Source organism: Falco naumanni, chromosome 4, assembly GCF_017639655.2.
Source record: "Falco naumanni isolate bFalNau1 chromosome 4, bFalNau1.pat, whole genome shotgun sequence".
In the NCBI taxonomy this organism is placed as follows: Eukaryota; Metazoa; Chordata; class Aves; order Falconiformes; family Falconidae; genus Falco; species Falco naumanni.
Window position 1 is genome coordinate 37932880 of NC_054057.1, and position 14816 is coordinate 37947695.

At 38.2% G+C, this 14816-nt stretch overlaps 1 protein-coding gene across 2 annotated transcripts in view; it reads right to left on the reverse strand.

Moving 5' to 3' along the window:
• Positions 1–14816, reverse strand: part of CDK14 (cyclin dependent kinase 14) — a 316643-nt gene that overhangs the window by 202646 nt on the left and 99181 nt on the right. For both annotated transcript variants that reach the window (XM_040592698.1, XM_040592699.1), the window contains one exon: positions 6861–6940. In XM_040592698.1, coding sequence (XP_040448632.1) covers positions 6861–6940 — 80 coding nt within the window. The remainder of the gene's footprint in view (positions 1–6860; positions 6941–14816) is intronic.

Sequence of the window (14816 nt, forward strand, 5' to 3'; positions counted from 1 at the left end):
CTGCTGCTTCCGAGCTCCACATTGCCAAGGATCTAACATGCTTCTCTTAGATATATGCAAATGCACGTGCAGGAGAAAGTACAAAGGAAATATGGCTGACAATTTGAGCTAACAAAAAAACGCTCAGTCATAAAACCTCCAGAAATTAAAGGCAATTTTTCTATTATTAATGTTCAGCAAGAATGAATATGCACTTCTCTACAACATTAACAGTGTGTTTAGTAATAACAAACATCCAAAAGTCTTGGAAATGTTAATAGCTCACTTCATTTCATAAGAAAGTTCCCAGCAACATCCTTTTCCAAATGTACTGTAATTTTTGAAGCTCAACCTATCCTAATTTGGAAATTTTGTATTTCCCTTTTATATTGAGGAAGCATATGGTGTGGAAATGGCTGCAGGATGACTGTAACAGAACGACACCAGACAGAGAAATTAAAATTGCTGGAGCTTCTTTGAATACTTCTTGACCTTAAATATCCAGCAACAAAGTGTCCCAGAGGTTCTTGGCTTCTGTGTTTTATTTTTGACAACACTGAAAAACAAAGCTGTTATGACTGTAAGCTGTATTGGCTTTGCAGGGACTTTACAGTTAATTGAGCTGTAGCTATTTAGCCTGCAGGAGGCACCAGTTCTGCCAACTCTGTAGGCAATGAAAAAGTTCCCCAAGCTACAGCCAAGCTACCATCCTTTTTTTAATTCTTCAAATTATTTTCTTTTGAGCATTTTTAAATGCTCCAAAGCAACGCGGCTTTTGGGGAGCATGAACTTATCCTCAGACTCAAAAAACATAAAGACACAAACCCCCTATAGTAACTCATGTGACAAGCACGCTCAAAATAGCTACATCTCCATAATCTTAAATGTAATCTCTTGAAGTTCCCTGAGGCTTGTTGAGTCAGACACATATGAAGCTTTTAGGCATTTCAGTTACAGAAATTTAAATTTCTTGACTGGACTTTGTGAAGGAAATGTGAAAGTCCTCCAAACTCCTATCACTCAAAAGAAAGCAGCTGTCAAGCTTCCTTAATTACAAAAAAAAACCCCCAAACAAACCAACCAAAAAAAAAATCAACCCCCCCCAAATAAACAAAAATACCCTGCATAAAAGGAAGAAAAGGTTTAAGTTTTGTAAGAGCTTGATTTAACTTCCAAAAAAAGAAAAATTTACTCTCTACTGGCAGACAGAGACAGATTCCCATTGCAGTTTTCATCTTCTACCAGTAGATAAACCAACAACTTAAAAAAATAGGCATATCTTGTTTCACTGTGCCCTTGACCTACAGCATACAACCTTCCAGACCTACTCTAACACAATGAATAGGAGGCTTATCACCGTGAGTCATCGAACTAGTGCAATGAGGTCATTTGTTGACTTAAAAGTTGTAAAGATCATTATGCTATTTATCAGTCAGAAATCACTGAGATGGGAAGCGTGTGCAATAACTCAGGTAATATTCAATATGAGGTCACAAGAATTATATCTACTGAGTAAAAATGCAACTTTCTGTAGTCTTCCCTTAGATGGTGCGAGTACAGACTGCTATTTCTCTGGGATAATACAGAAGCACAGCTGCTTTACATCACTTGCAGTACTGTTACTATGAAGCGGTATTTTCCATTGTGCACCCATTAGGAACACCATGCAATAAATTACGCATTCACTTAGGTAACGGCTCTCTCCTGGCAAACTGATCTTCCCTGTATGTTTTTCTTAGCAGTGACTCCAATTTTCCACAAATAAAAGTTTTGTGAGGATTTGTCCCCTCCAGCCCAACAACTTCTGAAAGCGAAGCCTCAAAAAACCTCCCAACCTCAGAAAGTCTGTCCAGTCTCAGGCATACGGGTGAACTAGCATTTCTTTCTTAAAGACCCTTTAGGGTTTTCATTTGTTGTTTCTCTTCTTCCCTCCCACCACACAGTGACATATGGACAGAAAAGACCTGAAACTTTGAAGATGTTTTGTGGCCCAGAATTGAGCATCTCTCCTCCCTGCTCTAAACTGGCATTCAAATAAATTTTCTCCCACAAGTCACATTACAAATTTATTCAGTATGCATGCTGAACAGCAATTTTAAAATTTTAAGTTAATGAAATTCATTAAGCAAATCCTGCATTCTTTGTAATTTTATAATGCAAGAGAGTTGACTGTCTGCAAAGCATTTATGTGCTGGTTTTGCACACTGCTATCCACTGGCAGCATTAAGGTAACAGCCTTTGACATTTGAGTAGGTGGAAAACTATTATCTGAGTAACTGTCAAACCAAAGATGTAAAGACAGTCTGTGACCTGAACACTTTTAAATGTGAAACACAAATAGGTACAAATACATATTAATTACAAGATGTAAATACATAAATTAATAAAAGATAAATAAACTAAAAGTTGGCTAATCATGGCATTTAAATGGCAAAGTACAAAAACACCTACAAAACATGCCTGGTTTGGATGATGCTTTGAAACATCATCTAGGCCTAAGGGAAATAAAACACTACCATATACTTAAACACCAGAATAGAGCTTTATTACTAATGGTAAATCAAATTAAGCAGAGCAAAGGAACAGTAATATTTCCAAGGATGGAAAATTAAAACCAAATACAAACCAGTTTTCATTATAAGGATGGGTAAGAAATAACTTTACTGCACAAGAAAGGAACAATGTAAGCAAGTTAGCCTCACAAACAAGGTAGCAATAAAACCAAGGTATGCTTGTCTACACACATACCCAAACAGCAAAATCTTTGTCCTGCAGATATAAGCAATATTATTATTCAGAAATACAAAATTATAAATCAAACTGTTTCCAGAATCTATCACACAGTTCAGTGTTTAGCCTAGATTAATGTATGCTATTACAGAAAATTAGGGGAATGAAGTATCTGAGCTAAGTTAAGGTCACTGAACTTTTCTGCTGGCTGCAGTGGATTCAGTAACACTTCAAGTCTGATGCTGAAACATCTCTGAACAGCTGATAATGAAAGTTACAGTAAAAGAATAAACCACAACCAAACTAACACAGAACACAAAAAATTTGTTATATTCCATTGGATTTAGTTTAAGTGAGAAAACAGTGTATAAATGACTTTCATACTCCGTACTGTCTCATATATCACAGCTGCAGACACATTTAGAATACAAGAGTAATATTGTGGCCTGCACCTCTCATACATATGTGATCAGAAAATCACGTAAGTTTAACCCACTCAGGTATATACATCCAATCAGTTGCACTTCCCCCCCCCCCCTTTTTTTTTTTTTTAGTCTTTTTCTCAGGGTCTTCAAAGGTAAGTTAGATTATCCCAGACCAAGTGAGTTAAATTCAGAGTAAAACATCCTGTAAACTGCATGCCACTAAATGAAAGCATCAGCAAGTTGGTGCAACTGACTCAGACCAAGTTGAAAGAACATGTAGCACAGGCTACTTCTAAATGTTGTTCTAGAAATTCAATAGAGAGCTGAGCAACACTGATAAATAAGCCACATTTACCTACTTTCATTCAAACCTGTGTCACTTTGATAAATGGTAGAAAACATAAACCCACATCTGCTGTAAAAGCAGAATTACTTTATAAGCTTTAATTGGTTTCAGCTAAACCTCCTCCAGTCATTAACACTATGACTCTTCTGATGCAGCTTTACACGGGTATTATTTCTTTTCCCTTTTCCTTTCATTTTTTGTTTCAACCAAGTTAATGCTTGTTTCCAGTCACATATTCCATATTTATAACCTGCATTTTCCTACTTCTCTTAAGTCTTTTTTCTTTGTAGTTTTTTTCTTTTAGCTTCATTCTGCTGCTGTCGTAACAGTAACAACATGCTTCCCTGTACACAGACAGCTACAAAATTGCCTCAGCATGACCACTGCTCAAGATTTCAGCCTCTAACTTACCCCTAATTAACACCACACAGCATCCCCATTATGAGTACAGTGCAAGAATGCTATTTTCTCTCACTGCTTTATCCAAGGAACCATGAGAAATATTAAACTATTTACTTACAGTAGTTTTAATTTACAATTAACTAGACTTCTGTCTGAATTTGCCTTGCACTGATGGAAAACTAGAAAACAAGGAGTAAGTCAAGGTCAGAACTTGCCCGATTTCTCCATAATGAAAGACTTTGGAAAGAAATGCCCTCCAGCAGACCTCCAGCTCATGATACCATACATGCATTTTTTTTATTAGGGCAACAAAACTCCTCAGGTAACTGAAATTAGAAGTTGAGCTTATCTTCAGTGGTATTTGTTCATGTTCTAACTGTCCCAGTCTAAATTATAGGGCTGGTGCCCTCAGTCAGCCAATTGACATCAAGAAAAAATCTGCTTACCACAGTGTCTCATTCTTACTGTTTTTCCATATCAAACTTATCAGATAACTTGAGCTTATACAAGCATTTCTTTTTTCTTGCCCCCACCACGCAGCTGAGATCAGCCATGGCTGCATTACAAAACCCAGCATCTGCAAGACGGAGTAGATGCTGCTAATAGGAAAGCAACAGCTTCCTCAGGTCCTGCTAGTGAAGTCCATGCATAGCATTACCATCAAATAATACAGTAGGTCTGGCACAGCATCACTGAGATCCCCTCTGAAAGTTACATTTGTAATACTGCCTTCCTTACTTTTCTAGCCCCAATATTTGTTTCTGACAAAATCAAAACAAACAACAGAAAAGACAAAGCCCAACTAGATAAAGATTTCTCCCCTCTCCATCTTACACATCATGTATGTCTGACTTCTACATGACATAAAACATACAAGGCTCCGTTTCTACTCATAGCTCCTACAGATCTGAATGAAGTTTCATTACCCAGGAGACAGGTTTACATTTACCAAAAAAAACCCCACAAACAACCTATAAACTGAGTTTGACCCCTAACCAAGAGTCTATAGAAGTTGATAAAAAACCCTCTCATTAGCGTAATATTCTTTGGATTTAGTCCCAGCCTAGATGACTACTCAGAAATACAACAGATACATATAGTTCCATCAAAATCAGTGAGACACTGTACACTTAAGAAAATACATATTAATTAATAACTTCAAAAGCTTTTCTAGACAAGAGCTTTGTTCTACTAATATTAAAGTACCGGAATTTTAACTGGCTCTAACCACAGAGCTGTAGCCACAGCTGAAAGGAAAACTTCTCCAGTAACAATGTGAAAAGTATTTTCATGCAAGTGTGCCTTTATAATTAAAAAAAAAAAAAACAAACTGTAAAAAATCTCTATTCTTGCTCCTAGCAAATAGTTATTTATACTGAGCTCACACAACAAACTATTTATGAAGGAAAACACATTATACTGTATTTGACAGTTATAACACTATAAACTTTCATCTAGACCAAGCTCACATTAAAAAAAAACCTTTTAAGCATCACTAAAAAGGCACAAGAAAGCCCTATCTACTATTTTCTTATTTAGTCAGTACCATACCAACTAAAAAACTGGAGAACAATAAACACATTTGAAGCACAGGCTGTTATGCCTTGAACGCAGCATTTCAGATACTGAAAACTGTGCTTGTAACCCTCTGCACACCTCATTATAATGGCACAGCTACAGGGACAGACAGCTCACAGATAAAATAAATATCATTATGAATAAATGTGTCAGATCATTCAATAATTATTACTCAAACAAAGCAAAACAGAAGAACTGCTGAAACTCCTTCATAAATTAGCCACCCACAGTTTTCCCCTTTGTGAAAGAGCCCTTTTTAAAATGCACACAACCTTGGGATGGAAATCTGCAGTACTTTAAAGGTTTCTAACTTCAGGGTGTCAGTCACATGAAAAGTGGATTTATTTTTGCCCAGTCCACCCTAAAACGGGCTCATTGTACAGGCAGATATATGGCGTATGGATGGCTACGGGAACATAGGCAGGAGCGACGGACAAGGGAGCTGCAGCTGCTGGGACTGTGGCTGCGACAGCCATGAAGCTGCATACCTCCCACACAGGGCCACGCTCTGGACCCTATGAGGGCTGATGTTCTGGTACCTCCCTGGCTCATCCCACCTCCGTAAATAGGCCAAGAGAGCCAGCACAGTTTTAAAGGGCCCCTCAAAAGCCACAACAGTCTCACCTCTTTAGTTCACTACCAACTTCAGCAGGAGTCTGAATTAGTGTGATGGCAAATTGTTTATTACTTCTCTACCAAGGCTCATTTTTAGTACCTTCTAACAGAGAAGGCCTGTGCAGAGAAGGCACATCCAGCAATTTCTGCAAAGGAGCTCGACACTGGCAGGCTCAGATAAAGCAACCATCACTAGGGACCACAGCAGGCTGACAAGGAAGGCTAAAGGAGCAGAGCAGAAAGCACAACAGGCATCTCCAAGTGGGCTAGATAAGAGTCATTCCCAAGCCATGCAAGCCGGGAGTCCGTGGGGAAGGAAAAACAAACAAAAGCTGTCCCAAACTACACACAGCTTCTAAGATGCTTATATTTTTCCTCCCTGACCTTCTGATTGCCTTCCTAAAGAAACATTTTTTTTCACTTCATACTGTGGCTATATGAGAAATCACATTTACCTTCATCTCAGGTGCTGCCTGCAGGCAAAAAGTGTGACTTACACAGTTCCCTCATCTTCCAGTGACTTCTCACGCCTACCTTAAACATTGTCTTAAGTACTCATCCGTATAGTAAATCCAACAGCAGCCAAAGCAGATGCAGAGTTGCATACTTTAACAAGAACTCCCACACCAGAGGCTTTGTTTTTGAAGCACCAAAGTTTCTTCCTACTGAGAACGTAATCATATAATTTGAATTTTCAAGCTATTCACTATATCATGGCACAGAAACAAGAAGCATAACCTAATTATAAAAAAAGTCCACATATATCATTAAATGTGAGTGCATACCTTCCCTGATGGCGGTAAATGGGGTTCCTTCCTCTTCTTGTAATCTAATCACCTTCAATGCCACCAGTTTTCCATTTACCCTGAAAGGGAAAGAGGGGAAAGGAAGGAGAAATAAAAAACAAAGTTAAAGCAGAAACAGTATTTCTCATAATAGAACTTGTTTCCCATCATGTACTCATTCAATTTCTTCCTGCCAATGCCAGTGATTCATTTATAGCACTGTAAGAAACACTTCATAGCTTCCATAATGTCAACTTTGTATTTTCACACTCAGATGCAATCCAAGAAATTATCTGTTTTCTGTGAGTCAGCCTGTTTCCTTTCTATTACAGCACTAAACTGAAGCTTTGTTAAGAAGTATCACATTATAAAACACGGTTTTAAAGTATCTGTCCTTTATTTGATCAAATTGTTCGAAGAAAAAGGCATATGATTTTCATCAATTGCCCCATTGCATTATATCCAAGTGTATAATGATTGCCACCTTCCCACTGCATCACACCCATAATTATTGCCCTAAAAAAAAGCTACAGAAGTTTCAGATGAGAAGTATTTTTAGCTCATTCTGGCCATTTCCTGTTAGGGCAGTAGTCCCTGAAGTACATTCTTGACTACACGACCTAGGCTAGTTCTAGATTATAATGGCTCTCATTTGTAAGATTAAAAGTGGTTTTGCTCCAAGGGACAAAACTTTACAACAGGTCACTAGTTTCAAATCTAACTGTCTGGTTTTACTTCTAGCATTCAAAATTTCACTACACATGAATCACATGCAAGGCCTTACAAAAAAATCCAGTTGGTTCAGTTTAGCCAGATTAAACCTCACAAAAACTGAATGAAAGATAAAAGCTGGTATTAATTACCCTCAATAACAAACTTGTACTCTGAAACTTTAACCTACTCCCCAGGTATGAAAAGCAATGGTGAGGATAGATACCAAAAAGACATAATACAGTTGTAATAATAATCTTTCTATAAAAGTAAAATTAGCCTTTACAGCCACAAAGCCCAAGGAAGCACTGGAACTTTCACACTCCTGTAGTCATAGAGGCAATTCCCCATTGTACTGGGCCCTAGAAGATTTATTAATTTTTAAAGCAAGATGATAGGGACACCTACCAAATCGGAATTCACCTTCTCCCTCAGACTTTTGATTTTTGCAGTTAGATGACTTCAGTGACAGGATGGCTACCATCTTGCTTCTTCTAATTATTTTTGTTTCGCAACTGCCAGAATCTCATTAGCCCTATAGACAGCACTGCATAATGACTCTGAGCAACTTCAGAAACCCTGGTTATCAAAAGATGGTTTATTCATCATCTTCCAACTATCCATAATGGCACCAGTTCAAGTCTTAGGCCGCTAGTCACTGCTGAAAGATAATTATCAGCTTAACCCTAATGAATTATCTGGATTCCTCCTTATAATTGCCTTACATATATTTTTGTTTAGATTTAAACAGGACTTCTGGCATCAGAAAAGGATAAGCCTTGCCCCAAGTATCTTCATGTGTCATGCACAGACAGGAGAATAAACCATAATAAAAGCAGAAGTAAAAAGGCTGATGACAGACATACGGTTCATATTTCTGTAGTTTTCAATTCCAGTTCCTCCATCAATACACCACCCTACCTGTTATGTACCTCTAAATAAGTTAGATACCTGGATAACTTAATTACTTTACAACAGATTAAATAACTGTACAATAGGAATTTAAATAAGAAAAGAAAGATCATTTTGCAGATCAAGAACAGGACAGATGCTGTGTTCAGAGAAGGCAATGCAGAATACAATGGAACAAAGCAGATCAAGGAGGTACTAAGGAAACAAGGATGTGGAGTCTCTTGCCAGAGCAACAGGAGAACAGCATGCAGCACTGTGTAGATCATGTTCTTTTTAATCTGAAGTTCTACATTCCATTGATTCATTAAGACTAACACATAACACAAACAGCAATAGTAGAGAACTAATTTCAAAGAATTCACAGTTAAACACAGTAAGTGGGCTGTGCTATTTAGTTATCGCTGTCACTTCGTCATTCATATCTGTCATCATCTTGACAGACATCATAGCAACTCTTAATACTATCAAAATGATCGAACTAAGCTCAAGCAGTGTTTCTCCGTGATTTCATGCTCCCCTTTAGTATCATTTATCTCCAATATATCAATCTATAACTTCCAAAATAAAACAGCCTTCTTATTCTCATTTACTACCTAGTTATTAAAGCCTTTTATTTTTTCAGCTCATTTTCTATAACCAGGAGCATATAAAACTGGAAATGTGAGAAATTATGAAGTATCAACAGTCAAAAGAGATAGGTGGGTATATTCACATCCTTTAACTATTCTGCCACTGATGCAATCTGAGGATGCAGTTAGGTGATGCTGCAGAGGTGAGCTAAGGGCTACTTTAGGGTATAGCCTTGCAACCTATGACAACTCGTCTTTGCAGTCTTCAGCAGTGGTAAAATAAGGTTTGCAAGATTCCTCCCAGATATTACTTCACATTTGTCTTCAACTTTCAAAGTATACTCACTACTGTCGTTATTTTCAAATACAAGCAGAAAAACAGACAGGCAGACAGCCTTTCAGACAGTGAAAAGGCAATGCTGCTGCCCCTTTTAACATCTAGGATTCATTAAATCACCTCTCTTGCTCACTCTCCAAAGTAAACAATTTCACACCCTTTCAAAACAATACACTTAACTGGGTCAAGGATTTCACTTCTGTTCACCCTGTCAACTGTCTCATTAGTTTCTATTAAGGGCAATACCTATGATAAAATTCCTATTTTGTAACTTACAAACCCACCTCCTTCCTAAATTAACTCATGCTCTCCTCTCTCTCATCCAAAAATCTTCAGAGAAAGGACAGAAGTCCTGAAGCCTCCCTAACCATCGCACAAAACTACCTTACTCTAGGCACATCACCAGCAGCTGATGGACAATTTTACAATTTATGGAAATGCAGCATTTTAATGTTACATAACATCTTCTAATGAATTACTAATTTTATATGCAATGTCAACAAAAAAAAGTCCAAATTGGTTTATGTGACATATAGTAAAAGTCTGTATAGTATAAACAATACAAATGAGCCAGATATTTCAAAAAATGTTAATATAATGCCTCATTCAGCCTTTTCTAAAACACCACATATCAGCATTACCAAAATAAATACATTTATAAAAATGACCATTTATGAGAAAGTACAGAAGATTAGAAATTATTTAATGCATCATTAAGAATATATAATACTGATGAACGTAAAGTAATTGATGACTTAATTGGCTTCACTGGAATAATGCTGACAACACACAGAGAAAAAAAGAGTACAATAACACTACTTTCTTAAGTTCTCAAGTTATATTTAGATGCCATAAATGTTCTAAATATAAACACATTTAAAAAAAAGTCAATTAACATAAAATCTGCCACTCTGATTTCTATTTGTTTATTTAACACAGAATTTTACCACTGTCTGGAGTTGAGGCTGAGTTCATAACTCAAGCAATGGCTAAGCTTGGGAACATTTCTGCGAAGAAAAATCTGTAGGTGGTATTGTGACAATGCTCTTATTTGTGATACACATTTCAAGAAACTAATTTTTATGAAGTAACTTTCAATTGTTAAATATTCATTTACATGTAAAACTCGAAGTTTGATGATCAAAACCTGAGAATATCTGATTAGATCTACTCTGTAGTGATATTAATGTCACAAACAGATGTCTAAAACCCCAAACAGACCACGGCAGCCTAATGAAACCAGGCTCTGCCAGAATTTTCCTTTGAAGAAACCTGAGAGAGGCAAATTCACTGTAGGTTTAGTCACCTCTGATTATTCTAGCAACAAGTAATTAATTCCACATTGAGGGAAACACTTCTTCTAGTCATTATCATAAAAGACAGTTCAGTGTAAACATGGTTTATATTCTATTTCTCCTACTGAAAAGGACTTCAGTTTGTACTTTACAACAACTACTTACAGTTCCACTAAAGCCCTATGGTGCAAATACTCAAGAGACTACACAGCCCCTCAATTTCTCTTTTTGACTCCCACCATCTTTTAACCTCCATCCTAAATAAAAGTTACCTTGCTTTTGCAGAACCAAGTGGATTAAGGATAATTCCTTAAGGACATTTATTAGAGCTGAAAAATACAAGATCAAACCATTGGAACAGGCTGCCCAGGGAGGTGGTGGAATCACCATCCCTGGAGGTATTAAAAAAACCCACGTAGATGCGATGCTTAGGGACATGGTTCAGTGATGGACTTTGCAGTTCTGGGTTAACAGTTGGACTTGATGATCTCAAAGGTCTTTTCCAACCTAAATGATTCTATGATTCTATAAAAGAGTTCCAAGAGAGATGAAGGATTAAAATTATTAACTAGTGTTGGCACTCAGGGATCCCATTCCTCACAGGACTAAGGCAGTCTCATACAAACAATGGGATAGCTCTCACTTGAACAGAAGCAGGTCTACCTCCAGGTCCTTCATCCCTACCTTCCAGCCCACATCATTCAGTTCAAACTAACCAGCTGCTCATCTATGCACAGGGGCTGCACTTGACCTACACCTGCTGGAAGCGAATCACCTGGAACTGGCAGCAGGGAGAGCAATGCATAGCACCGGTCCTCCTCCACATACCTCACAGCTCTTTGGGCCCCACTGGTGTTTGTATAAATGTTTTTCATATAAAGAGAACTGGAAGACAAATAAAGTGGTATCGCTTATAAGTAAAGTAGCCTCTTACAACTCTGCATGCAAACAGTCACAGGGGATCTCCTGAGAGGTGCCATTCCACAGCCAAGTGGAAAAGATATTGGTGCATAAAGGCATTTAGCTGCCAAATTACTTCAGCATTTGCTTTACCATTCCAACCATGCATATATGCATTAGTGCCAATACATTACTACCCCATAACTTTTAGCAATTGTATCCAATACAACTATCTTCTAGTTTTTCTACCACATTTTCCTGTGCAATCCTGGGTAAGTAATATATTTTGTTTCCTCAGGTTTGTCCCCTGTTACAGGAGATAATAATGCCAAGTCATCTCTGTAAAGTGCTTTGCAAGTTGAAGCGCAGCATATATAGTGTATGTTCTCTTTATATATACAACTATAGAGGAAAAATCTCCCTATATTTATTTTAAATACTGAGAAATTCACTCAGTCAGTAATCTGTATGGGCAATGAGTAATGTTCTAGTTAGAATCTTAGTAACTTGTTTTAGAACTTACACTACTTTAGTAATTTTTCCCACCAGTTGGCATTCTAGTTTGACATCAAGTCATCATTAGTTTTACATCCAGTTCAACTTGAAGTTATTTGCTTTAATAAGGATTTACAACGCTAGAGACTTTTTCAAAAGCATCTATGTACACACTTTCATTTCATGGCTTTAATATGTATGGTAAAAAGATGCCTACAACACTCAGTTAAGCACATCAGTTAAAAAAAATGAGGAGGGGAAGAAGTTAAAAAAAGGGGAAGCTCTAATAGGTAACCATAAAGTGCCTTTTCATAATCCATGAATATATAGTCCTTTTCCAGCCATCTGCATCCTCAGATGAAAATAGCTTCATTTGTAAATGAACACTGACCTCACACAATTTGCAAGAAATAAAAGGTTCAGAAAGTTTAGGTCACTAAGGCAACATGAATCAGAGCAATTTTGAAATATTCAGTCTAAATCAATTGGCCAAAACATGAAGAAATTATCTGTGAACTGGACTGTTGCACATGAAAAATGTCAGGGAGCATGTGAACTCAAGACCTCATGCAGGTGTGAAGTAAAGCCATGGGAATGACTAAAAAGCAACAGCATAACAGATAAAACCATGGTAAGCTCTTCAGGCCACCCAAAGCCTGTGGCACTTGCAACAGATTGCACCTAAAGCAAAAGACAATGAAAGAGTCGCGGAGGTTTCATAACAAGTAAAAGAAATTCTGCAACTTAAAAAAAGCGCCAGAATGGTAATTAGTCCTGTCAGTCATCCTCAATGAAGGTTTCAGCATCATAAATATAAAAACAAAATACTTAAGTCATCCTTTTTCTTGTGAGCAGCCATCCACAAACATATATATGAAATATGATGGGCAGCTATAAATTCATAACACGTATTACAATACATCATGTCAACAATACAGGTAGTTCCCACTGATTATTCAAACATTCCCTGCTGCCCCAAGAATAACCAACAAAGCAGCCAGTGCAGAGCATGGTGCCTGTCCTGCTGAGCACAACTTCTCTCAAAGATCTGTGCTTTATACCATGAACTCTGTATTGATTTTCAGGCGAATAGTAAAAGGTACTGCCTTTGATGGAGATAAATGTAAAATGCTCTGGCTAGCTGAAAAAATAGCTTTTATCTTTGGGTAAATGTTGGAGCCAACTTGAACAGAAAAAATTCATATTTCAAAAGAAATGGGAAAGGTACCGTGACTGAAGGGCTGTCCCAACACTGCAGTCAATGAGAGCTCAGAGCTTCTACTGTGTTCTGCTTCATGCTCTACCAATTCCCCATATTAATAGTTAAAAGGGATAAGGACCAGAATTTATTAGGTGTGGAAAAATCACCTTGAAGGGGAATCAGAGAAAATTGGGTCCTAATAGGAGCACAGTATTACAGAAAGCTTTTTTAGGGTAAAATACAGCTATTGCCTTCAGGATGGTTGGCATGCACGGCATCTACATCCCCACAGTTCCCTAAGCAACACATCCTGCCAGCTCAGCACATGCTGATGGGAGTGACAGACGGTGGAGCCAGGATGGAGTGGAGTGGAGACACCGCAGCCCTGCTTGTTGTGCTCCCTGCAGGAATGGGAACTCGACGGCACCACACAGCTGATAAGCTGCATACCAGTTGTCACGTGAAGAATCCATGAGACGTCCGTGGCTGAGCCAACCGCTGTGGTGAAATGACTTTCCTCGGATGAAACAACTTCATTGGAATACTAACGCACACCTCCCTCCCAGAGTTACCTGCCTCCAAGGTAACACCTCACTGGGCACGGGACAGCAGTTAGTAGCAACACGTATGACTAGAGTCACTCAAGCTCCACCTAAATGTGATGGAAATACACTGGTCCTGGACTGAAATAAGTCCAGGGCACAGTGGAAACTGTTGTCTAAACTCCCGGATTACCAGACTGATTCAGCGTTCACAAAGCTAGGTCAGTCTGACTCGCTCTGAAGTTGCTGTGAATGAAGGGACTTCTAATCAAGGTGGTCACCCTTGGGGGAGCACGAGAAATACAGAACAGACACTGAAAAGAACACCATCATCTAAGTCACGCGTTCAAGTGAAGAAAGCTCTAGCTATGAGAGGAAACAGGATGATAAGGTGTTGCAATCCACTGACATCAACAGAAAATTAGCTGAAAATAGGACAGAGATAATTGTGGTAGTGGGAGATCACAACCTCCAACTCAAATAGCCCCCCTTGAGGAGCACACACAGTTAGCAGAGAACTTCAGCAGCGCTCTCTGAGGTCACGTACTGATTTGCATTACAAGGGAGAAACTTGTAACCAATCCTATGCACGATGAATGAATATGCAATATACTATGAAGTATAAAAGGTGAACAGATGAGGGGAGAAGTTGGGGAAGACTCCATCGTAACCTCTGGGGTCAGTCCACGGGCTGAACCTGTCCTCTCCCCCCATAGGGACGCCTATTGGGTAACAACTTTGTCTTATGCGCGCTCAATAACTAACTCACACTGGCTGTTATTAGTGATTACACTTTAGTTGTATATAGTTTGGTCGTGTATCACTTCAAGCTTGATTTTGCAGACAGTCTCTATCACTGTGAATCATGAACCTTAATTTTTCATAATTTTGTATTAATGAGAAGTGTTATGCCGGAAACTGTTAGCGTTAATCCTTTGTGGACACTAGCGGTTGCCAGCAGTGGGTAACATAAATCAAATAAAGTAGGAAGACC